The sequence below is a fragment of the Suillus subaureus genome (genome assembly GCF_016647635.1).
Source record: "Suillus subaureus strain MN1 chromosome Unknown BJ212scaffold_1, whole genome shotgun sequence".
NCBI lineage: Eukaryota > Fungi > Basidiomycota > Agaricomycetes > Boletales > Suillaceae > Suillus > Suillus subaureus.
Genome location: NW_024538557.1, coordinates 2,279,494 through 2,302,419, shown reverse-complemented (window position 1 = coordinate 2,302,419; position 22,926 = coordinate 2,279,494). Strand labels below are relative to the sequence as shown.

General features: G+C 48.2%; 9 protein-coding genes across 9 annotated transcripts; 5 read left to right on the top strand and 4 right to left on the bottom strand.

Moving 5' to 3' along the window:
• Positions 1 to 348: 348 nt before the first annotated feature.
• BJ212DRAFT_59345 (uncharacterized protein) lies at positions 349 to 3,501 on the bottom strand. Its single transcript, XM_041343603.1, has 9 exons — positions 2,965 to 3,501; positions 2,394 to 2,899; positions 2,241 to 2,346; positions 2,032 to 2,189; positions 1,651 to 1,980; positions 1,282 to 1,601; positions 1,115 to 1,229; positions 747 to 1,066; positions 349 to 695 (listed from the first exon to the last, which is right to left on the bottom strand). Exons 1-9 carry the CDS (start codon positions 3,404 to 3,406, stop codon positions 638 to 640), a joined length of 2,355 nt encoding a protein of 784 aa, XP_041200391.1. The 5' UTR covers positions 3,407 to 3,501; the 3' UTR covers positions 349 to 637.
• A 101-nt stretch (positions 3,502 to 3,602) lies between these two features.
• On the top strand, positions 3,603 to 4,981 carry BJ212DRAFT_1474699 (TAP42-like protein; the record flags this gene model as incomplete). The annotated part of the gene is made up of 5 exons (XM_041339138.1): positions 3,603 to 3,698; positions 3,755 to 3,961; positions 4,013 to 4,552; positions 4,604 to 4,758; positions 4,807 to 4,981. 5 exons carry the CDS (start codon positions 3,603 to 3,605, stop codon positions 4,979 to 4,981), a joined length of 1,173 nt encoding a protein of 390 aa, XP_041200390.1.
• A 127-nt stretch (positions 4,982 to 5,108) lies between these two features.
• Positions 5,109 to 6,022, bottom strand: BJ212DRAFT_1474698 (GTP binding protein; the record flags this gene model as incomplete). Its single annotated transcript, XM_041339137.1, has 6 exons — positions 5,109 to 5,170; positions 5,222 to 5,385; positions 5,443 to 5,554; positions 5,604 to 5,676; positions 5,739 to 5,859; positions 5,910 to 6,022. 6 exons carry the CDS (start codon positions 6,020 to 6,022, stop codon positions 5,109 to 5,111), a joined length of 645 nt encoding a protein of 214 aa, XP_041200389.1.
• A 171-nt stretch (positions 6,023 to 6,193) lies between these two features.
• BJ212DRAFT_1313019 (methylenetetrahydrofolate reductase-domain-containing protein) lies at positions 6,194 to 8,792 on the top strand. The gene is made up of 11 exons (XM_041334070.1): positions 6,194 to 6,392; positions 6,444 to 6,647; positions 6,699 to 6,744; positions 6,802 to 6,924; positions 6,974 to 7,129; positions 7,179 to 7,303; positions 7,352 to 7,540; positions 7,592 to 7,834; positions 7,887 to 8,258; positions 8,311 to 8,430; positions 8,488 to 8,792. The coding sequence occupies exons 1-11, from the start codon at positions 6,309 to 6,311 to the stop codon at positions 8,662 to 8,664; spliced, it is 1,839 nt and encodes a 612-aa protein (XP_041200388.1). The 5' UTR covers positions 6,194 to 6,308; the 3' UTR covers positions 8,665 to 8,792.
• A 1,468-nt stretch (positions 8,793 to 10,260) lies between these two features.
• BJ212DRAFT_1474696 (permease for cytosine/purines, uracil, thiamine, allantoin-domain-containing protein) lies at positions 10,261 to 12,306 on the top strand (the record flags this gene model as incomplete). Its single annotated transcript, XM_041339136.1, has 10 exons — positions 10,261 to 10,487; positions 10,535 to 10,549; positions 10,603 to 10,674; positions 10,725 to 10,889; positions 10,935 to 11,253; positions 11,324 to 11,583; positions 11,632 to 11,922; positions 11,993 to 12,069; positions 12,139 to 12,179; positions 12,235 to 12,306. 10 exons carry the CDS (start codon positions 10,261 to 10,263, stop codon positions 12,304 to 12,306), a joined length of 1,539 nt encoding a protein of 512 aa, XP_041200387.1.
• Positions 12,307 to 12,648: 342 nt separating this feature from the next.
• On the top strand, positions 12,649 to 15,401 carry BJ212DRAFT_1256340 (DNA replication licensing factor MCM7; the record flags this gene model as incomplete). The annotated part of the gene is made up of 8 exons (XM_041329782.1): positions 12,649 to 12,882; positions 12,937 to 12,996; positions 13,051 to 13,271; positions 13,323 to 13,644; positions 13,691 to 14,261; positions 14,311 to 14,701; positions 14,754 to 15,285; positions 15,336 to 15,401. The coding sequence occupies 8 exons, from the start codon at positions 12,649 to 12,651 to the stop codon at positions 15,399 to 15,401; spliced, it is 2,397 nt and encodes a 798-aa protein (XP_041200386.1).
• A 526-nt stretch (positions 15,402 to 15,927) lies between these two features.
• On the bottom strand, positions 15,928 to 20,170 carry BJ212DRAFT_1312986 (SNF2 family N-terminal domain-containing protein). Its single transcript, XM_041334069.1, has 13 exons — positions 19,585 to 20,170; positions 19,234 to 19,528; positions 18,617 to 19,182; positions 18,538 to 18,559; positions 17,871 to 18,492; positions 17,674 to 17,821; positions 17,606 to 17,626; positions 17,507 to 17,547; positions 17,316 to 17,456; positions 16,732 to 17,263; positions 16,465 to 16,682; positions 16,337 to 16,412; positions 15,928 to 16,288 (listed from the first exon to the last, which is right to left on the bottom strand). Exons 1-13 carry the CDS (start codon positions 20,089 to 20,091, stop codon positions 16,238 to 16,240), a joined length of 3,240 nt encoding a protein of 1,079 aa, XP_041200385.1. The 5' UTR covers positions 20,092 to 20,170; the 3' UTR covers positions 15,928 to 16,237.
• A 125-nt stretch (positions 20,171 to 20,295) lies between these two features.
• Positions 20,296 to 21,140, top strand: BJ212DRAFT_1443520 (mitochondrial import protein Pam17; the record flags this gene model as incomplete). The annotated part of the gene is made up of 6 exons (XM_041337841.1): positions 20,296 to 20,478; positions 20,540 to 20,629; positions 20,678 to 20,726; positions 20,775 to 20,948; positions 21,002 to 21,036; positions 21,087 to 21,140. 6 exons carry the CDS (start codon positions 20,296 to 20,298, stop codon positions 21,138 to 21,140), a joined length of 585 nt encoding a protein of 194 aa, XP_041200384.1.
• A 383-nt stretch (positions 21,141 to 21,523) lies between these two features.
• BJ212DRAFT_1294779 (uncharacterized protein) lies at positions 21,524 to 22,372 on the bottom strand (the record flags this gene model as incomplete). Its single annotated transcript, XM_041332251.1, has 3 exons — positions 21,524 to 21,996; positions 22,048 to 22,295; positions 22,359 to 22,372. The coding sequence occupies 3 exons, from the start codon at positions 22,370 to 22,372 to the stop codon at positions 21,524 to 21,526; spliced, it is 735 nt and encodes a 244-aa protein (XP_041200383.1).
• Positions 22,373 to 22,926: the final 554 nt, after the last annotated feature.

The following is a 22,926-nucleotide window of genomic DNA, read 5'->3' as shown; positions in this document are numbered from 1 at the left end:
CTTCACTTCAATGCTCAAACAAGTTGGACTCTGGACTCACTTCTGGCTTTTTTTCCGTTGTGCGTCTTGTGGATGTACTGGTAGTCATCATTGATCTAATCATTCACGAGCATTTTTTGTGTCATCCGAGTCGGCGTCCTTGCATCAAAACCTCGTCTTGTAGTATATGTTCTGCTGACTCACACTACTCGCTCTGCTACTTACCGTACGACTGATGTTTTGTGCTGTCCTTTCAACTTCATCTCAACTACTGTCTGGTATGATGGTCAACACACTGACTCGGTACAGTTATGTCCATTCGGTTTTGAGGCAACCTAGGGTGGCCACCTCATCTCTTGACGGGACGCTGAAGTCCGTGATCAACGAGGCTGTCAACAACTTAATTCGATCAGAGACTGAGGAATAACTCGTGTTGCAGGTTGCTTGAGTACATGGAACAATTAGCTGTAATACAGATTATCGACGGATTTACACATATTCTATGAGCTCGATCAGAGAATCCGATTGTCCAAGGAGAGGTCAAAGTAGAGTACAATCTAGAAGTCCATACCATCGATTATCTTTCGCGGGCCAGCTCTCAACGGTTAAACACATCTTCTGGGCAACTACTGGCAGGCCCTTCTGCTTCGCGTGTGCGTCATGCACGCACCTGACGTTGCCAATTATACATTGTTAACTTCCACTTCTCCTTGCGTCTATCGAGTGTCAGCGACCGGCGATAAGTCAATAGTCTTGCCAGCACGTACTGTAAAAGAGCTTTTACTGCCTCCTTCTCGCGGTCACTGGTTGCAATGATCAGTCGTTCATCACCCCCTAGACGCCCGAAGGCACCCTTGACACCTGTCTTCCTGATCAAACGCAGATTCTTGATTCTATACATCGCGCCTGCCTGAAGGTCGCGTGCCCTCTCTTTCTGCCCGTCCCCCAGGACAATCTTGACGATCCGGCGGTTGAGGCCAAGACCCCATGGTGCTGGGTGTACTGAATCGACGAGGTCGGGATTGAATGTGTAATCTGTGACGTAAACAACTGGCTCTTCCACAGAGGCAAGATCAACATGGAGAACCTGTGAAACGCGTCATGAAGTGAAAGACGAAGTCCTTGACCGACCCACCTCAACCGTGCAGTGGAAGAACGCTACTTCTCCGTCGACATCTTCAATCAACTTGGTGTCAAACCGTGCAGAAGAGCCGGACGCCCCTCCCTCTCGCTCAAACTTCTTTTTCCGCCTGGAGAACACACGATGAGTGACATGATTGTCGAGTCAACAGCACCACTTACTCTAACAATGCACGAAAGTGCAAGTTCCCGCCATTTGCGACCTCGTCAAGCTTTTTTGACTTATTTGTTTCCACCAATTTACCGTAGAGATGAACATAGGAATCTGTCATTACGCGTGCATTTGGGAGGTACCAGAACTCTCCGGGCTGCATCGTCTTTGCGAGGATCCCCGCGTCATCCCACATATCCATTTTGAACACGTATGCTGACAGTTCTGGCGAGCACCAGCTTGCTTGTGGCGGGTTGGTGCGATGGTTCACAGTGTAGTCGGTCACATACACGGTGTGAGGTCCACTGATGTTTTCATAGGTATACAAAATCTAGGCTTCCTTCAGCTTCACATTTACGACGAGCCGTTAGTGGACTCACTTCGACGGTACAATCGAAATACCCTCGAGGAGAAGTATTCGGGGTGACCTCAGAGATGAGGTGATGCTCTCGTGAAGGGCGTGGTGCGCACTGCACGGTTGTGATGCCCTGTTGCTTCGCCTGTAAGCCTTGCCACCAGTCGGCAAGCTGACCACAGTACTCTGCTTCTTCAGTGCATTGCATATACGGCTTGTAGTAAGGTGATTTCTCGGAATGTGGGGCGTCTTTTCTGTCAGGATCACGGAAACGCCGAGTTTGGGTATCATAGGTGGCCCAGCGCAGCTTATCGTGATACCCTACACCATTGAAACCTGCAGCCCACTCGGAAATCTGAGAAAGATCGTGAGCGAGTGTAAAGTGGTACAAGGAATTGATGGATACCTTCAGATCCCGAAAGAGGACTATATCTCCGACTTCAGCCTGAGGAAGCCACTCTATACGCTTCTTCTGGAAGCAATTGACCTTGAAATTGTAAATCACGACATCCACATCGTCTTCCATGCAGGACGGGTCGACGATAGTGAAATTACGGGACCACTCTAGTACCATGGTGAACAATGAACCAATAATAAGCGCCGACGGAATCCCACCTTGTGAGTATGTTTGTGCCAGAGGCTTGGTTGATGTAACTACCCCAATGACATTGAAGAGTCCCAGTCCCGGCTCAATCTTCCTGATTGGTATATACTCATCTCCCTAGAGACAGATTTCAAATGAACTCGTACTATAGACACGAAACTCACCCCTTTCGTGGCTATTCCAGCTTTCATGGTCAGTGATCCATGATTGCGTGCAGGATCGTTCGCAGAAGACGCGGAGGACATTGGGGTTGCCCTGTTGGATGAAGACGAACTGGTCTGTTCAGAACCACAGCTTGTATGCTCGTTGAATGGTTCTTGTGGTGCTGACCGCACATCGGTGAGGGCTGGTAATGGTACTCGTGAAGCAACTACTGCTTGAGGGGCCGTCATTTCATGCCCACCTGATTCCAGGCTGGTCTCAAGAGCGGCTGACTTCCGTGCTTGTCTTTTCTGCCTGCGCCTCTGCTGTTTTGTGAGCTCTTTTTTTGGTGACCGTGCATCAGATTGAGGAAGATTAGCGACTGAGGAAATCAGATGCTGTTGAGGCACAAGGACAGGGGTTGGTTCTTCTCCCGTTTTCTGACTAGCACCGATTCTTGGCCGCGGGCTTTGATTGGTAATGTCCCTGATGTGGGGAATGCCAACAGTAGCATTATGATACAAGTCTACTAGATTTTAAGAATGTCACGTCAACACAAATTACTTCTGGACGTGACACAATATAAAAAATCACCTTCCCAAGTACTGAATACCTTCCCAGCTGAGGGTCCTGACATGAGCATGGCTGCGATCCCGTCTTTGAATACAAGTGCGACGGGTAGATAGTAAGGGGCAGAAGATGGTGCCCTTGGCCGTATTTGCGCACCCTTGAGAGAAAGGCAGATTCTGTCATTCACAGTGAATGGGAAGGGAAGCAATTCATCGACTTTGGACGAAATGAGAACGATAAGGCGGTAAGTGTCGCCGTGTTCGTGCATCTCGACGTTCACCTGGCGTGTTGTATTGATACAAGGAAAAATCATGTGAACTTTGACTTCGATATTGTTGGTTCCATCTGTCGCGGGGTCGAAGAGGTCAGTTGCATTCTTTCGACGCGTTTCATCAAATAGTGTGAGGTTATCCTCCAGGCGAGGTCTTTTTGAAGGGGATCTCTCTCCCACGAATATTCTTTTCATGACTTCGTTAGAATGTGCAAAGCGTGCGCACAGAACAGACGATAATTAAAGCTAAGGGTAAGAGACGAAGAAATTACAAACTGACTTCGGAAACATTTATACCGAGACGCGATGCAACGCGGGTTGACCCCCAGGCACTTCTAATATATAGAGTTATGCTTATAAGATCCTGGCAGGATCCCAGGAAACTCTCACCATGACCAGCACACTTCCCTTGCCAACTCTATTCTCCAGGGCACTTGCAACAGCCTCAAAGGCCGCAAATCTGCCCACTGTCGACGATGAAACACAGGTGCGCTTTCATCCTGTACCACATATCGTTTATCGTTATCTGACAATACTATAAAGGAACTAATCCAATCAGCCGTAACTGATCTCAAGGAGCTGGATCGGCGCGTCGCTACCCTTTCATTGTTCAGTTCCAATGAGATTCTTGAGGATATATCCACCAGGAATCTAGTGTACTTGTTTGCACGATATGTTCTTGCTGAGGTGCAGAATCGCATGAGGGCGACAGATAGGAACGAGCGCATGACTATTCTCAAGCAAACACAGGTGAATTCTCTATTTCAGTTGCTTAATCAAAAGCTCTTAACCTGTGATCAGGTCCATCTGAGATCATTCATCCATGATTTGGATACTTATTGCTTAGTACCCGAAGTGGATCGTGCGCTGTACGCACAAAATGCATCTTCCATAAAGGACGCGGCCAAACGGCGAGAAGTCAAGATCAAGCAGTTCAAGGCTGAGAAGGACTTGCGTGCACGAATTGAAGCTGTGCGAAAACGACGGAAACAAATGCCCATCGGAGACCTCTCTCAAAGTGATTTTGATCTTATCCGGTCATTACTCCCGTCAACCATTACTCCTCAAGTGAGCGATAACGACGAGGATGATTCAGAGACAGATGAGATCCTTCGTGAAGCGGTATTACTACTACTACGATTAAACTATGCCCAATCGTACTCTCAACTCGAGAGTATGGATCAGGAGCTCGAACTCCTTCGTAACGCCCCACCTCCTCCCAGGCCTGGTCCACCCTCAGACGACAGGAAAAATAAACTGAAGGAACAAGATGACTTGTGGAAACTGGAGACAAAATCTCCCGTCGGTGAGAGCGGACCATTACTTGACTCTAGCGGGAAGGTACCAGAGCATTGCATTGCCACCACCCAATGAAGTTGATCGTCATGATAGCCCCTAAGGCCATTTACTATCCTTCCTGCTGGCGCATCAGATCGCGCACGTCTGCAATCTCAGGTCTTCGGACCTGGTCACCGCCTGCCAACGATGAGTATTGACGAGTACCTCAAAATTGAACAAGAACGCGGCAACATACTCACAGGGGGAGGGTAAGTTCTCACCATTCCAGTTACTTACACACTAATTAATCTGCGCAGCCCACAATCTGAGGAACAGCCAACGTCGTCAGAACAACTGGCCATGGACTCCGAAACGGACGGTACAGTCTTTGGTGATACGAAATCGGAAGAGAAACGGCAAAAAGACGAACAATGGGCACAGTTCAAGGATGCTAATCCCCGTGGAGCGGGGAACACGATGAATCGCGGTTGATGGGGTTAACAGTGGAATTCGTTGCATTGTGTCACAAATGATTAGTAGAGCGTACTTGTGTGCAACACGGGCAAGCAAAATAGGTATCGTGGGGGGTAGTACGTATCATCACACGGGAAACACTGAATCAGCAATTGCACTGTGATGCCTCTGGTACGGCGGCAGCCTGCTGTGTCGTAACATCGATTTCTACAATGAAAGATCAATTCTTGAATCAGCGATACGGCACGAGAAGCATACTTGTATTCTGAGCATCTGCTTGGCCTTCTTTCTCCATCCCAGGTAATGATAGAGCAATCTTCTTGAACAAGCTCTTTACATTATGTCCAGCTTTTGCTGACGTTTCCATGAACATAATGTTCATTTGTGTCGATTTTGCAGTTGCCTCCTCTATAGTGACTTGGCTAATTGCTGTGTCAGACGACTTCGTGTTACAGACGAAAGGAAATCCTTCGACAAACCGTTTCTCTGATAGATCGGCCTTGTTACCGACGAGTACAATGATGACATCGTTCCCCCGTTCTGACCGAACGTCGTCTATCCACTTTGACGTTGAAAGGAAGGATTGTCGATCTTTCCAGTATTTAGCACCTGTCACGCCATGTGAACTAAACTTACTCACTAGTGATATCATACACGACTATAGCTACAGACGAATCTCGAATATACGATGGTATTAGTGAACGGAAGCGTTCCTGAAGCAATACAGATCAGCCAATAACTACCAACACAACCAACTGCCGCACGTCATACGCACCTGTCCGGCAGTATCCCACAACTGTAACCGCACTGTCCGGTCCTCCAGATACATAGTCTTGCTCAGGAAGTCAATACCGATGGTGGCCTGGTAGGTGTTGTCAAACGTATCGTACATGAATCTACACCCATGTCAGCATACGAAACGGGCTCAGGATCCACCGCAACTGACCTGGTGATGAGACTTGTCTTCCCGACGCTCTGGTCGCCAAGAAGGACAATTTTGGTACGTTTCGGAGGCGTTGAGGAGAAGTCAGCGGTTGCGGGTGTTGATGGAGCGTCCATTGGCGGGGTACAATCCTGGCTTATGCCTAAACCGTGTACAACAATGATAAAACAAGGCGATTGGCTTGCTAGGTGCCTGCTAATTAAGACCTCTGGACTCTGGATGTGAAAGTCACGATCTCGTTGGGCTCTGTCATGGCAGTGTGTTTATCCGTGTTTGCTCTGTTATTACTGCCAGTGTATGTAAGCCACGTGGTAGGCTAAAAATCATCACTGCCATCAACGATATCTCGAGGCTCTGCAACCAACCTAGCTTGATTTCGGCGTATTCTGGATAGGGCATGCAATGAAACTTTCAGACAAGATTGCGGCGTACAACTCGTCGCGTCCTTTCTACACCTTTGAGTTCTTTCCCCCTCGGACTGACCAGGTTCGTGTGTGATGTTTCCTTATCATGCGCATCCTTCAAAATCTATATCAGGGGTTCGAGAATCTAGTTCCACGTATATCACGCCTGTCAGCTCTAAACCCCCTTGCGATAAGTGTAACATGGGGAGCTGGGGGTTCAACCAGAGAACGAAGCATTGATCTTGCAGGTCTGACCCAATCAGATTATGGGATTGATACTATTTTGCACTTGACATGCACAAATATGGTCCCAGGGATGGTGGACGATGCTCTTAGGGTGAGTTGCTTCCCACGAATCTCCGGACCACGGTGAACACTGCCTTATCAGGCTGCAAAAGTACGGGGAATACAGAATATACTCGCGCTGCGTGGTGGTGAGCAGCGCGATTCTTGTTTGAGACATTTTTCGTGTTACTGATGTTCTACGTAAGATCCATCTCGAGGAACCGAACTTTGGACGCCCGTCGATTCTCAGTTTACTTGTGGGATTGACCTGGTGAAGTACATCCGTTCTTCTCCGGAGTTTTCCTCCCATTTTTGTATTGGTGTTGCAGGTAAGGGCCCTTAGCTTTGAACTTCTTTGAACTGACATACGTGTAATAGCCTACCCCGAAGGTCACCCGGACCGCGAGACCGATGAAGATGGTAGTTTAAATGTCCTGAAAGAGAAGGTTGATGCCGGAGCAGATTTTATCGTCACGCAACTATTTTATGACGCAGATCCGTTTCTCGAGTGGGTCGACAAAGTTAGAGCAAAAGGTTAGTAGCAAGTCATGGCGTCATTTATGTCCTTCTGATCGGATCGCAGGCATCACTGTACCAATCATACCCGGCGTCATGCCTATTCAGACATATTCTTCCTTTTTGCGCTTGATCAAGCTATGCGGAGTCAAGGTTCCCCCGTCCGTCATGGCTGCTCTGGAGCCTATCTGTGTAAGTATTCCAATTATAAATCACACTACCCTGCTAATTAGAGGGCAGCATGATGACCAGCTTGTTAAGGACTATGGTGTAGGCCTTGCTGTTGACATCATTCGGAAGATTACCTCCACAGGAACAATCAAAGGAATTCACTTTTGCACTCTAAACCTCGAGAAGAGTGTCCAGCTTGTGATAGAGAAACTGCAGTGGGCAGGCGGCAGCCCGACAACGAAGAATAAATTGATTGCTGCAAGTCTCGTTAATGTATGGTTAGGGTCAAGTCGCTGATTATTATCTCAGGATGCTCCAGGACCGATGATCCATGTGCAGCTCGCTAACCCCTCCGATTTGGTCATCGATCCCACCACAGCAACAAACACAGCAACAAATGCACTGACGTTCAAGCAAACCTTGGACCCAGATCCCGGCCAAGGGGAGCTGAATAATGCAGCGACATGGGATGATTTCCCGAACGGTCGTTTCGGTGACTACAAGAGTCCTGCGTTCGGCGATCGAGATCAATGGGGTGGTAGTGGCTTGTGTGTGCGAATTGTTTTTCTGCCCAGTTCAACCAGTGTGCTGATAGTCTTTCCAGCAGTATGAAGGTCTTAGTGAATGGGGTAATCCCAAAAGTACTGATGACCTTACTTCGCTCGTCCTGCGCTACCTTCATTCTGAGGTGTCATCATCCCCATTTTCCTCCTTACCACTTTCTCCAGAGTCGCTGACTATCCTGCCGTACCTTGAGCAGCTCACAAAGCGCGGGTGGTGGACGGTGTGCTCGCAACCCGCAGTAGACGGAGCGTCCTCTACGGATGAAATTTTTGGGTGGGGTCCGCGAGGTGGGTATGTTTATCAAAAAGGGTTTGTGGAGTTTTTCGTAGAAGAGCAAGATCTAGCGAATATTGAGAAGAAGATCGAGGAAGAGGGGCAAGGTTGGGTGCACTATTTCGCCGGGAATCTGCAAGTGAGTATTCCCTTGAATGTTGCACCATTTTTGCGGACTCACGCGGGTACAGGGAGAATGCAGAAGTAATGTACCCGACGACGGCAGGAACGCAGTTACTTGGGGTATGTTTCCCGGGCAAGAAATCACTCAGACGACCATAATCGAGCGCGAATCTTTCTTGACATGGAAGGTATGCGTTGCCTTCAAACTCATTCTGCCTATGCTTGTACTGATGATGTCAATGTAGGATGAAGCATTCTCCATCTGGGCTGAGTGGGCCTCCTTCTACCCACCAGGGTCCGAAGAAAGAGAACTATTGAATTCTGTTCGCAGGGAGCGGTGGCTAGTGAGCATTGTGCATCATGACTACAAGAGACCAGACGCTCTATGGACGTTCCTACTGGATGGAGAGTTCCCGCTATGACAGCATGAATTGCCATGTTCTAATTTGTCGGAATAGTGTTTTTGCCAAGTCTGCGGAAAATTACGATTAGCTAATGTAAATTCTGTATATAAATGACCGGAGAACCCCAGAGTGCTTACGCGGAGTCTACCTAGACCGATACTTAAGCTCGAAGTGTGCTTGGAAAATGCTTGGGGCATTCGCATTTGGGCATTCGGCATTGGGCGTTCAACGTTATACTTTGAGTTCCCTTATAATAACTTTGCCTCGCTTGATCTCAATGTGTTTCCCTGGTCCAGCTCTAGGCGTCACTTAAAGGGTTGAAATGATAAGTCTTCAACTGGTAAGTAACTAGAACTTGGAATGAAATTGATAGCAATTATGTGAAACAGACGTGCAATGCTGCCGCCATCGTTGCGTGGCATGGTGTTGGGCTGCCCGGAACGCTCGAACTTCCAGATTGGAGTCGCCGTCGATTTACTGGCCTTCTTGCAACGGCACCCTGGCAACCCTGCTGGTGCAGGATGATCGTTGACGAGCTCACGTTACCAACAACAGTCCTCCGAGATCCGGCGCTCAGCATGAAAAATGTATCTATTGCCTGAAACAGATTAGCAGCGCTGCTATCATCGTTCCCTTGTTCTGAGGGTGTGGGTGGGCTGCTTGAAATCTCCGCAACCCTCTCTGTATCAGAGTCGCTATTGGCGGTCTTGGGTTCTGGGTTCACTGAGTCAGCATTATGATTTGCCCCGTGCAGCTACGGGAGAACGATACTCTTTGCCAAAAATCGTCCTCCACCTGGAGTTCAGAACTACAAATGGCACGAAATGTCTGCAAAAACAGATGAACAGTGGAGTGCTGCAACCGTCGTTGCTTGCTATGGTGTGGGTAGCCTTCTGGCAGATCCCCTAGATCTTCTGCATCGTAGTCGCCATATTGGTGGGGGTCTACTTGCAACGCTGCAGCTGTCACGGTTCAATGGCAGGAACCTTCAAACGCCATGCGTCCACCAGCAGTGATTATAAATTCCGTCAAAATTCATGATATATCCCCTTTCTTACCGATTGGCCCACAGTTCATCACTCTATTTTTGAGGCAGCATTGGATTAGGGATCTTTTCCGGAGCAGACGATAGGATGTAAACGCCTGCAATGGGAACAGGCTCGTATCGGTGAGACTCCAATGCACATGGTGTGGGCTATTCTCAGGACGAACATGTGACCTCGAGTAGGTTACTCAACCGATGCTGCCCTTATCCTACCGTGCAGTTAAGTCTTTGAATCTAGTGCAAAACTTTTAAATTGATATTGCGAGTTGCGGACCGGTTCCGGTGCTGTCTGGTTGGTCGGGCGGATCGGCAGTCCTCAACGGCGCGTTGTGGCGCATATCGTTGAAGTAACTCATTGGGGCAACACGCTTCGACTACTGATCGGCTTATCACCGTAAAACACACACTCCAGAGTTCTTTCGACTATTCAATGACTGACGCATTCAACGGACGCCAGCGCATTGCCAGCATGGCCCTCTTCACAATGCACTGTTCAAATACTTCGTAAATGTACACTCGACATTCCTGCTGTGCCCTTGACATTCTGCATATCTTCCCCGGAAATCGCCATGTCTGTCTTCCCAGGCCATTACGCAGAGGATGAGGAGAAATTTGTCGCCGGACTTGAAGATGCTCAAGATGCGTACACGATTGAGGCAGTGCCAAATCGCGTGATCGTCAGGTGTTTTGGTAAATTAGGACCTCTTCTATCGAGACTCTTCGCAAGCGGTATCGAGGCCCGTGGAGTAGAGCGTATGCCAGAAAACCAGCGAGAGTCAAAAAATGCCTGGAACAAGTATGTGTCTGAGTTCCACTCGTATGCCTGATCTGACCCCAGTGTAGCATCCTAATGTGGTGGTCAGTCTGCGTCACCCGACCGATATCCGTACTATTACTTGACCTTGGTGTAGGTCTGTTAACACAGTGTTTGATATCATTCCCATAGGCGTGCTCGCACAGTCAACTTTTACTTTGAGTTTCGGGTAGGTCACTTGGACAGGCATGGTGTCACAACCACGCTTATTCTCCCAAGTAATGCTGTAGCTACCATCCTCTGCTTCGGTACTCTCGGGGCCATCGCGACAGCGTTTGTTGCTACTCTCGGCCCCATAACGGGCCTCCGCACCATGGTCATCACTCGTTTCAGCTCGGGATATCTCGGTTGTACCATCTACTCAGTCCTCAACATCCTCACGCAGTATGTTTATTCTTGCTCATGTTTATTTTGCTGAGCCTTGTCTAGGTTTGGCTTTGCCACAACGACTGTTATCCTCGGAGGTCAAACGCTGTCCAACATCAACCCTGGTACCCTTCCGTCCGTCGTTGGAATCATCATCATTGGTGTGTGCTCCCTCATCCCGTGCGTTGTCGGGTACAACATGGTGCACGTCTATGAGCGCTATGCATGGATAATTACCCTGATCAGCATGCTCTTCCTCTGGGGTCTTGGTGGAAAAGCCGGATATGACATCAACGCGCAAAAGCCACTTGAGGACACAGGGCACGCCCTCTCAGCAGACATTCTCAGCTTCGGCGGGATCGTATTCGGCTTATTCACTGGGGTGGGTCTAATCATCATTTATATTCGCTCGACGGTTGCTAACTTGAAATCGTCATCTAAACGATTATCAGTGGGCGCCAGTTGCGGCGGACTTTAACTGTCGGCTGCCTGCTGATACACCACCTATGCGCGTATTTCTGCTTACGTTCTTCGGCTTATTCATCCCTATCTGCTTTGTCGGGATTCTCGGTGCCGCCCTTATGACCATCACAGACCCTGCATACGTCGCGGCGTTCAGAGGCGGCTCGACAGGCGGCCTTGTTGCGCAGGTCCTCTCGCCATTGGGTCATTTTGGCCAGTTCATCCTCGTCCTGCTCGCGCTTTCTCTCATGTAAGAATGGGTAAATGCCTTTTCATGTTCACACTAAACCAGTCATAGTGCCAACAACATCCCGAATACTTACTCCGCGGGCTTGTCCATGCAGGCACTTGGACGCCCGTTCGCCATTATTCCGCGCTTCTTCTGGGTACTGCTAACCTTCGTGGTGTACACTGCAGCTGGTATTGCAGGCCACGAGCATTTTATTACTATTCTTTCTAATTTCCTCAGGATTCTTAGTGACTGGACGGCATTCTTCATTGTGATCGTAGCTGAGGAACACTTCATCTTCCGGCGGAAAAACGGGCCACTTGGTGGGTACAACTTGGATGATTATGATACGCCATCAAAGTAAGTTCTGCTGCCAGCAGTTCTATTGGATGAAGATCGTGACCTCACCATCCTCTCCTCACTTCTTAAGACTACCAGTAGGCGTAGCGGGTATCCTTGCAGGGTGCTTTGGTGTCGCAGGTGCTGTCATCGGGATGTCACAGGCGGGTCATCGGCGCTGCATCAGTCCATTCATGTGCACTCACTCATCAATTTGTTCGTAGGCGTTTTATACAGGCCCACTTGGAGAGATGGTAGGAGCAGAGATCGGGTTTGAGGTGTGCATTATCTTTGGTTGTCTGAACATGAATTCGCTCACAAGATTATGCACAGCTTGCAGCAGCGTTCTCAGCTGTTACTTACTTTCCATTGCGTGCGCTTGAAATTAGGCTCACTGGTCGATGAATGGAAGGTCTGCTGGTGCTGGTATCAGCGAGGCGGTATAAAGGTTATGGCATATATTTATGTGCGTGACTTAAGTATTAAGACAGATGGCTAGATCATCCGGTAGAGCCAGCAGAGGTAATCAACTCATGCAATAGATCATATTTAAATGTAAACAAATATTGTCTGCTTAATTCCCTTGGCGCTCATATCGAGAACCGCGACAACAATGATCTCCTGAAACACTTGATGCGGTAATGAGTCACGTGACGTGTTTAGATTGAGCGTGACAACAAATGTCACGTCCTCTCCTGGTTGTGACAGACGCGCCTTTGAGACGCGACTAAGTACTAACAGTACACAATGTCCCTCCCGGTGCTCAACATACCCATTAGTTACGACGATGAACTAGGTGTGTTTGCTCCATACATAGATGACGAAGCTAATGTATTTACAGATAAAATACAGAACTTTTTATCCACATATGTGGATACACACAAGCAATGGGACGACGACTTTGCAGATATGGCGCTCAGCGATGACGAGGAGGATCGGCAAGGCGCTAGCAGGAAAGGTCTCAAATACATGCAGCAGCTTGTACGTGTCATGCAGTAATTGGGACGCGTCTTTACTCAACGTTTGATTCATCAGCAACGTATAGCAAACCGTGAGCAGCAAATGCTCACTATTGACATGGAAGACATCCATCAAGTACGAGATCTCCACATTTTTCTGATGTTCTATATGTGTTGATCTTTCGTAAAGCACGAGAAAACGGTCGCCGAACTGGTATCTCGGATACGAAACAACACTCGGCGCTACGTCGCGCTTTTCAGTGAAGCCGTGGACAAGCTCATGCCGCCTCCAACCAAGGATATCAGTGAACATGATGAAGTCATCGATGTCATCCTGCACCAAAGGCGAGAACGGAATGAGCAGACTGAAGGCAGCCAAGAGGGCTTCCCTAACCATCTCTTGCGGCGATAGTACGTGGTGATATTGCCAATGTTCGTTCGAGAGTTGACTCTTCATTCAAGCAACCTTTATTTCCAGCCTCTTCGGTCCGACGTTGCTCTGGCCGTCCGAGAGGTCAAGGGAACCTATCTTGGCAGGCTGATCACTGTTCGGGGCATCGTTACCCGCGTGTCAGAAGTCAAACCATTACTCCTTGTGAACGCCTACACTTGCGATGTTTGCGGTTCCGAAACATTCCAGCAGATATCCAGCAAAACCTTCTCTCCTATTACGGACTGTCCAAATGAACAGGAATGCAAGAAGAACGGCATACGTGGCTCCCTTCACATGCAGACTCGAGCATGTCGGTTTAGTCCTTTCCAAGAAGTTAAAATTCAAGAGATGGTGAGTCATGGACACCTGATTTTGTATTGGCACTAATAACATCCAGGCCGACCAAGTGCCAGTAGGACACATACCCCGATCCATGACTATACACGTGCACGGCAACCTGACGCGCCAAATGAACCCAGGCGATGTTGTTCACCTCGGAGGTATCTTCCTCCCCATTCCCTACACAGGATTCCAAGCTATCCGAGCTGGACTGCTCACCGACACCTACCTTGAAGGACACCATATCCACCAGCTCAAGAAGCAATACAGTGACATGGAGATGACACCACAAATACAGGCACAAATCGCGGAGATGCAGGCAGACCCGTCGCTGTACAACAAGCTCGCCCAGAATATCGCACCCGAAATATATGGACACACTGATGTAAAGAAAGCCTTGTTGCTATTACTTGTAGGGGGTGTAACAAAGACGATGGGTGACGGGATGAAGATTCGTGGTGACCTCAATGTATGCCTGATGGGTGATCCTGGTGTGGCCAAGTCGCAGCTCCTGAAGTATATCTCGAAGATCGCCCCCCGAGGAGTCTACACCACGGGTAAAGGTTCATCAGGAGTTGGTCTTACAGCCGCGGTCATGAGAGACCCAGTTACCGATGAGATGGTTCTTGGTGAGTTTCTTTCGGTCTTGCTTAAATGCTTGGCCTGACAATACTGAAGAGGGTGGTGCCCTGGTTCTCGCCGACAATGGCATTTGTTGCATCGACGAATTCGACAAGATGGAGGAAACAGACAGAACTGCGATTCACGAAGTCATGGAACAGCAAACAATCTCCATCTCAAAAGCTGGAATATCAACGACTCTGAATGCTCGCACATCCATACTTGCGGCCGCGAACCCTCTGTATGGCCGGTATAACCCGAAAGTGTCGCCTGTCGAAAACATCAATCTGCCTGCTGCGCTCCTATCTCGGTTTGATCTTTTATTCCTCATCCTGGACAAACCGACCAGAGAAGACGATGAGCGACTAGCGCAACATGTAACCCATGTGCACATGTTCAACTCCCATCCAGAGCTCGAGTACGATGTTGTTGACCCTGTCCTTATGAGGTGAGCATGGGCGTTCAAGACATTTATTCGAATTTAACGAGCCGCCTGGCAGGCATTACATCGCCCAAGCTCGCCAACGCCGTCCTACCGTTCCCTCAGACGTCTCTAGCTACATCGTCGACTCCTATGTCCGCCTTCGCAAGCTCTCGAAAGACGAGGCCGCACAAAAGAAATCCCATACCTACACATCCGCGCGTACGCTCCTCGGTGTGCTCCGTCTCGCACAATCTCTCGCACGCCTTCGCTTCGCAGACACCGTGCAGCGGGATGATGTCGACGAGGCACTCCGGCTTATGGAATGCAGCAAAGAGAGCCTGCACGATGATGATGACAAGGAGTATGAGCCTGATCGGTCGGTTGTCAGTCAGATCTTTAGGCTCATCAAAAGCATGTCAAACGAGGGTGGGAGGAAACGGAGAAAGAGACAGAAGAGGTTTGGTCGAGGCCCTGGCGGGGAACGCGAGATGGACGTCGACTCCGATGAAGATGAGGATGATGGGGAAGAACTCGCTCTCATTGACGTTCGGTCCCGTGTGTTGGGTGCTGGATATACCGAGGCGCAGCTTAATGATACCATTGCGGAGGTGAGTATATATGCATTTGATGACAAGGTTTTTCTGACGCCTACTTCCAGTACGAAGCTATCGATGTTTGGACACGTGTAGCAAATGGCGCGAAGCTGCGGTTCATTCTTGATTAGGGCATTTTGAATAAGGTACTTACGCTAGGACTTTTCTCTCGATTGATCCTTCTGTGAATTTAACATCTGTTGTACGAGTTTGCATAAGTCTTTTGCGTCTCCCAACTTCCGCACCTGCCCTGAAATTGTTCATGCAAACCACGCAAGACTAGTGTTATCTTGTCTGTACAACAAGTAATTCTGAAACCAGCCTGTCAACGATCTAGGTCATCCGCTAATGCGATGAACGGAGTTTCTCAAAGTAAAACTCAAGGTCGGTGAGAGGAATGACGGTGGAGGCCCCCCCAGAAAAAACACAAAGAAATGAAAAAAGGTATCATTCGACAACTGCAGCACAATACATCATAGGCTGCGTCTTTGGCTACGAAACAAGCCTCAGTATTAATCCGCGAACCTAACCGTTCGAGGTCGTTTCAAAGCCCGGTCTGCTGTGCCGTCTGGCTGATAAGTATTGATGACGTTGATATTCAGGGCTGAAGGTGTGGCAGAATCCTCCGAGGTGTGCGTAGATGTGAAATTCTGCGTTTGAGGCTCTGCATGTGTTAGCAAAGAGATCTGTAGCGATGAAGAGAAACGCTCTGGCTCTGTTGGAACAGCTAAAAACCGAGGGTTCTAAGAAGATGAAGGTCCTAGTGAGTGATCCCATGACCGAGTATAACCGAATTGCATGTACCTCCATGAAGTGACGCATCCCCACTTCGGCAGTCATCCTCGGAACTTTGCCAGATCCCTTCAGAAGATGACGTCTAGAGACCATTGCCTCTTCTGCAGTGTGTCTGATTACGAGAGTCTTCACTAAGGGTAGTGATGTGATGAACCGAACTATTAAGCATCATTCAGGAAGAATTACCAGTAATTGGTTTTGTCTGCCCGATACGGTGTGCTCGCTGGCAACTATTTCAGCGACGATTGTCTAATCTGAAACAAAATCTGACCTTTATGGCTTGTGCCTCGACATCGGGGTGCCAGACAGGCTCACAGAAGATAACTCGGGAAGCAGAGGTCAAGTTCCTGTCGGATACATTGTGAACAACAAAAATGAGTGCAAATGAGATATACTCACAGACCACGAGCACCGAGCTTCAACTCCATCAGGAAAACACGGAAGGTATCAGAGGACTCAAAAGTCATGACGCATTGCTCTCGTAGTGGCGGAGAAACATCTGTTGTATATCGGAGGTACTTGATTTCGATAAAAGAGAGTGCCTCTGCGATATGGGCGAGAGTGAGTGGTGAATTAGAGAATATGAGGAATTTTTCCTTCTCTGAATGATTCAGAACCTAGAAAGAAGGGTGAGAGGTAGGCGACACAATAATACTGTGGATTGACCTCTGATATGATAAAGTTCAACTTGGTGGATAGAGATGGCCCGACACATGTTCTTGACAATGGCGACGAGCTGAGTAGATTGGATGACGAAGGAGCAGCGTGATGCCCCAACTTGCGGCGAACAAAGCCATCAATGTCTGTTTCAGGTACATCCTCTGTTTGATATACTTTCTCTTTCTCCTTCATGACCTCCAACTCGTCTTTAACCTCAGACACCATCTTTTTCATCTGCAAGGCGTTGGTGACATCGTGTACTTGTGCAGCTTTCTTCTCGCATCGTGCTCGTTCATTCAGATCCAACGCTTTGCCTTCCTCAACCAATCGATCTAGATTCATCAAAGGTCGGCTGCGAACGAGAGCTCGTAGATCACACAGCCGGCTCGCATGCATGAGATTGTCAACGCGAGATCTGTCCTTCAATCTTCCCCGTGTCCAGGCTTCGAAAACAGCTGTGTCTATCCCCGTCACGCGAAAAGGGACATCTTCATGTTGTTGCATGGCGCGCCACAGAGGATCTTTCGCTGCCGCCTCTCTGCGAGGCGTCACTAAGCCTGAGTATACAGTAACAAGGAGAGCAGACTAACGCGTGTGCTAGTGCTTGTTCCAATAGTGCCATATCATCATTAGACACTTGGGCTTCAGTGGCACGAGCCAGGAATTTAGGGGCTTCATGTCGTATTTGGTCGACGTTAAACAAGATGTCGGACGCCGACCAAAACATTCCTCTGTTCGACTTTGATTTTAGTTATGATTTTCGCTGGAGCCAAGAACTTACTGTGACAAGTTGTCCATGGCAATCTGAAGATTTTTTGCGTTCTAGTGCAAAATTAAAGTCAGTGTTTAAATCGTGCTTAATGGATCTGCAAGTTCTCACCCTAGGATGGAAGATGTAATCCTTCAGGCGACGTGAGTGAAAGTTCGGATACACGACCAGATACGCACCTGACCCTCACGTTGAGAGTCAATAGCGTTAATTGCAATGCTGGCTTGCATCGCATTGTAAGACTTTACAGCATAGGCGTCAAGATCCATGTAAATGGGTGTATGTCGCATGGGAGGTAGAACTACTTCTTCTTCAATGTCCTCGATCCTAGATAAGATAAACTTTGCGGTCTCTAGCAGTATACAATACGACTAACCTGTGACGAACCATGACCATCTCCATGACCTGACTCAATACTTTGACTGCGCCTACGCGAGGCCCACGATGATCGCAGAGAGGTGCAGATACATGGCTACCAAACAATTTGAGATCAGAATGGAACTGAGGAACGGCGAGGAAGTCGCTGATCATTGTCCCGAGTTTTCGCAAGTTGACGTAGTCGTACGTCCCCCATACCCTGGCTATGTTCTCCGCGCCGCCATCAGAAATTGAAGAGGTATCGGATGTAGAGCAATCTGTCGTAGCAGGTATAGATAACGAGTAGGTACTGTCAACGGTACTGTCATTTTCTATGTCGTCGTCCTGCTTGCGCCCCAAGCTCAGCCCTAGTATATTCGACGTCGGGGTTCCTGTCACAATCCATTTACGTTCGATGCTTAGCTGGCGAACAAAGTAATTTAATGTGGCGGCCGTATTTCCTGAGGTATGGCCTTCGTCGATCACAAGCCTCTTCCAGCGAATTTGAAAAAGAGGCGATACATCTGGGTCGCTGGGACAACAACAGTTTGGTACGCGGCTACCAGGAAATGGAGCACAAGTGCAGGGTTTGAGTTTATGCAAATGTGCAACTTTATTCTTCACCGACTCTCTGCGAAAACCTGAAGATGATAAGCACTGAAAACATGTGAAGTACTAAAACGCACGACTATCCGTCATAATGATGAGCTTGAATATTTACAAATCAGCAATGCAGTCACTCGATGTGGAGACAATGCTACATACATCATAATCAGACGCTAAAGCCTTCGCACTTGGGATCTGCGTTGTCTGTCGGATGACAAGATATCTCAAGGTGCTATGACAATGTTTCAGAATTTCCCTATCCCACTGTCCAAGCAAATTGACGGGCACAACAACAAGTGTTGCTGCCGTTAAGTACATCACTCGGGGATATTTCGAGACCCGATCTCTTGTGCGAGAAGGACCAAGAGCAGGTATAGGTGATTTGACGGGGTAGTGGTGATAAAATGGCGTGTTGGCTTGCAGGAGCTGCCAGAGGTTGGACGCCTCCAGTTGTTCTTCATGTGATCGAACGTCCACTTTGTCACCCCACGTCCTTATACGGTGAAGAAGAATTTCAACGAGAGATGGAACGCGTGTTACATCGAGCGTCGAACTTTTATGCATGCCAGCCCTCCTTCGAGCATTAAGGTACTCATCTGCAGGGAAGGTGCGATAGGCCAAGGGAGACATAACAGGGCGGTAGTCCAATAGCGATTCTTCCGGCTGAGATAGTTGATCGACAGTAGCAAGGATCAAGCCCAAGATCATCACCGTCTTTCCCGTGCCTGTGTGTGGCCATATATAAGTCGAGGAGTTGGGAATGATGCGGCACTTACCTAGTTCTTCACATAAAATCCCACCCTTACACCGAGCAACTGTTGGGCATTCACGCGCAGCGGTAAGGGTTGAAGGCTGGAAGTAAAAACGTTCGCCATGCATATCTGAGATCGGGATGTATAAAGGGTCCTGAACAGGCTGGTTGCTCAGCTCCTTCTCAATCATCACGGCAACGGACTGTCTCTGGTACTCATACAAAACACTGCGAAGACCCCTGATTTCTTGTCTCACAGTAATTGTTGAAGAGACCAATGATGGTAGGTCGCTATAGATCTCCGCCATTGTGCGATTATCCTGTGTGATGAGATATGCAGCTATTAGACACCGATCACAGCGTAGGGAGTGCTTACAATATCCCTTGGCAAGAAATAATTTTGAGGTTGACTCATCGAGGGGAGTTCATCTGCATTCCAGGAACGTTGGTCCTGTACGATCGAGGGTAATAACGCTTGAAGGTGACGATGACCCTCTTTCAATACAGCTTCACTGCGATGTCGTAGGCTTTTTTGCACAATTGGTAAGTCGGTAGGTATGAGGTATATGCGGATATATAACACTCGTTGACTCGTTCCAAGGCAACAGGTAGCACGCAGGAATTGATGTTCAGTCAGGAAAGAGAGCTTGCAAAACACATCATCCTCTGCATAAACAGACAGCTGACGTGATGGTACTGGATGCCAGGTGTCACTTGCGTGTCTATGAGCGCAGTGCAGATGACTGTCTTGAACGTCTACACTGATAGTTCCCACAGATAACAGATTATCGAGAGCAAGGGGGTTCGATTTGTCGTGCTCGTTGCCCACGCCATTTCCTACGCATGTTTGACAGCACAGTAGACAAGATTTCGCTCCTTCCATGCGTTCAGGCTGTCCTCAGACACAGGTGATAGTGATGATGGTCAAAGGAACGAATACCGAGACTTGCTGTACCAGCGCCAAGAATAAATCTTTGATTAATCTAGATCGTAACATATGTGTGGGAATAACATTCCTATTTTGGTATTTGGCAAGGCTGGTTGAAATGAGGAACAGTTAAAACCGGAAAACACCATCTTTCTCATAATGTCAGTGTCTCTTGCAAGAATCAGTTGTCATGAAGTGCGCCTCGCGCCGCCACGGATATGTCGTCGGGCGGTCTTGAACATCAGACATAATTCAAACACACCAGTCTCCGAGGCAGAACAGCAGAACTTGACCTGGCCCGAATATCTGGAGATTCGCAAAAGTAAACGAAAATGGGAGACTGTGAGATACTCCAGCTGGAATTCATGTTCGCGTTTTCTCATAGGCTATTAACACATGATAGGCTGCTACCATTCCGGCATGTATTCTCGGGTTGGTGGGAGGACTTGCGTACTTTGGTTCTCTTGAGTCGGACGCGACGAAGCCTATCATGGTGTGTAATAAATTGCTATATGCTTGTACCTCTTTCTCATAGAACTAGGGGATAGATCCGTTGTTTTTCTACGGCGGTTGTACGGTCTCATGCATGGGTGAGACATTTTGTCTATGCAAAGGTGACCTTAATTAATGTAGCTCAGGGCTCGGATACCTCATTGGCCCCACTATCGGGGCTGCGGGTTGGAGAATGACTCACCGTCGCGCAATGAACCTCATAGAAGCCAAAGACCGCAGATTTCACCAACACATAGTGAAGAATCGTGTAGATCCAACAGCTCAAAGTGCCACGAACCCGTGCCGGATTTCTATGGTAAGTACTGGCGCTGGGACTGAATGTGAAACGTATCTTATACTTGCGGTACCATAGGAGAAAAAATTGGATCTCTCCACCAATATCGACAGGTGCGTATACTTTTTAGTCTCTTTTGCAATAAATTCACTATTTCATACAGTGGTTGCGTGACCAAGCTAGGTTTAGACGGAAAGCACGGTTTGCGGAGGAATGAGATGTTTGTCCTAAGACTGCTAAGTAACTTTGCACCTTACCCTCCATAATTGACAGTATCTTTGGCAAATCGCATTTGAACAGTAACTACAGATTTACCATGCTTCGTCCTCTCAATGAGCTTTACTGGAGTCTGTAAACAAATCACTGGTCATCTAATAAATTAAGGGTTGCATAAAAAGGAGTGGAATACGCATTAAGCCTACGGTAAGGTTTTCGTTGTCTCCGGAAAGACATTTAAAAAGAGGAATACCTAATATCTAGAAGCAAAGCAAAACCAATTGTGAATAGCAAACTGTAGTGGGATCTCATCGAGTCTGCAGTTGGCATCATAAGAAACAGCTTTGTCCTGAATCATCAGGATCATGCAAAGGTTACAGTAACTCAAACTTCCGAATCCCGTGTTCCCTTCTCTTTCGTCCAGAGACCTCTAATCTGATACCCACTCACGGAAAGAGCATAGGGCTGAGGAGAAGACGGAGAGGAAATGCTGATGGCACCTTCCATATCACGAGCCCCGGGTGACTTTGGAGGAACAGACTTGGGTCGGGGATCAGCAAAGGGATCTTGAGATGGTTTAGAGACGAGAGATGGCGGTGGAGAACGCGAGCGTTTGGGAAGGGGTGGCTTGGACTCTTTGGCAGCTTCTCTGACATACTCAGGACCACTAATCGAGCGAAACTGGGGTGCCCAGCCAACACCAGCAGGTGCCACGAAGGTGTCAAGAGCTAGGGGAGCAGTTGTAGACGGTGCGAGCCATTTCTCTTTCTGTCGTTCTACATCACCCCCATCAGCAACGTTGACAACGCCCTTGATGGATTTCCTCCTCTGTACTCGTATGTACCAGAACCCAATGCCTGATAGATGTAAAGCCCAAATGACATTACCATACATAGAGGACGACATACCAAGAATGATAAACGCAAGGATTGAAAGCGCGATGACGAGGGTTTGACTTGAAGCAGGGAAACTATTTGAAGTGGCTACAGGCGTCGTTGTCGGGGGAAGTGCTAACCCAGGTCCGTCAGGGATAGCAGGTGAAGGTGCGGAAGATATAGAAGAAGCGCTAGCGCTAGAATCGCGCCGTTGCAGAAAACGAGCGATCCTGCGCCCTTCCCGCTGAACGAAACGCATAGAGTATGTCACGAAGAAGGCGCTGAAAGAAAAGAAAAAGGGAGTAAGCTTTGGAGGAAAGATGAATGAGTTCCTTACTACGCACCCTGTCCAAACCATGGAGGTCTATCACACATAATCACTCCTTGGCAACAATCATCAATGATTGCACCGCCGTCTTGAAAGCGCTGAAGATTATCATCATCACCATGGGCATCAAAAGTGCTTGAGAGGTGTCATTGATTGCCAGTGGTGTGAGAAGATATGGATGTGACGTAGCACTCGTGAAGTGCTACTTCAATTCGATTTCAACATGGAGACCTGAAATTAAGTTCAGCCTGTGCTTTCCAACTCGACACTACGGCCTGCCTAGTTCGAAACCGACCGGAAACATTAATATGGCTACGTATAAGCAGCTCTGTCGTTCCTGATTCCTGAAATACTCGATCGACTTGAGTGGCATAGCCTCGCAGCAGTGCCACACGATACGAGGGGTCTGTCTATGGGAGACCCATAATCAAAAACTAGAAACGACCATCCTCTTTCTCTATATAAGGGAGACAAGGGGAGATGTACGTTCATAACTTGCATTTTCTCTTTAATGAATTTCATCCAAGTCCAAATTTCGAACTATTAGATAGCCTGGTTTTTGTTTCATCGTCACGATGGCATAA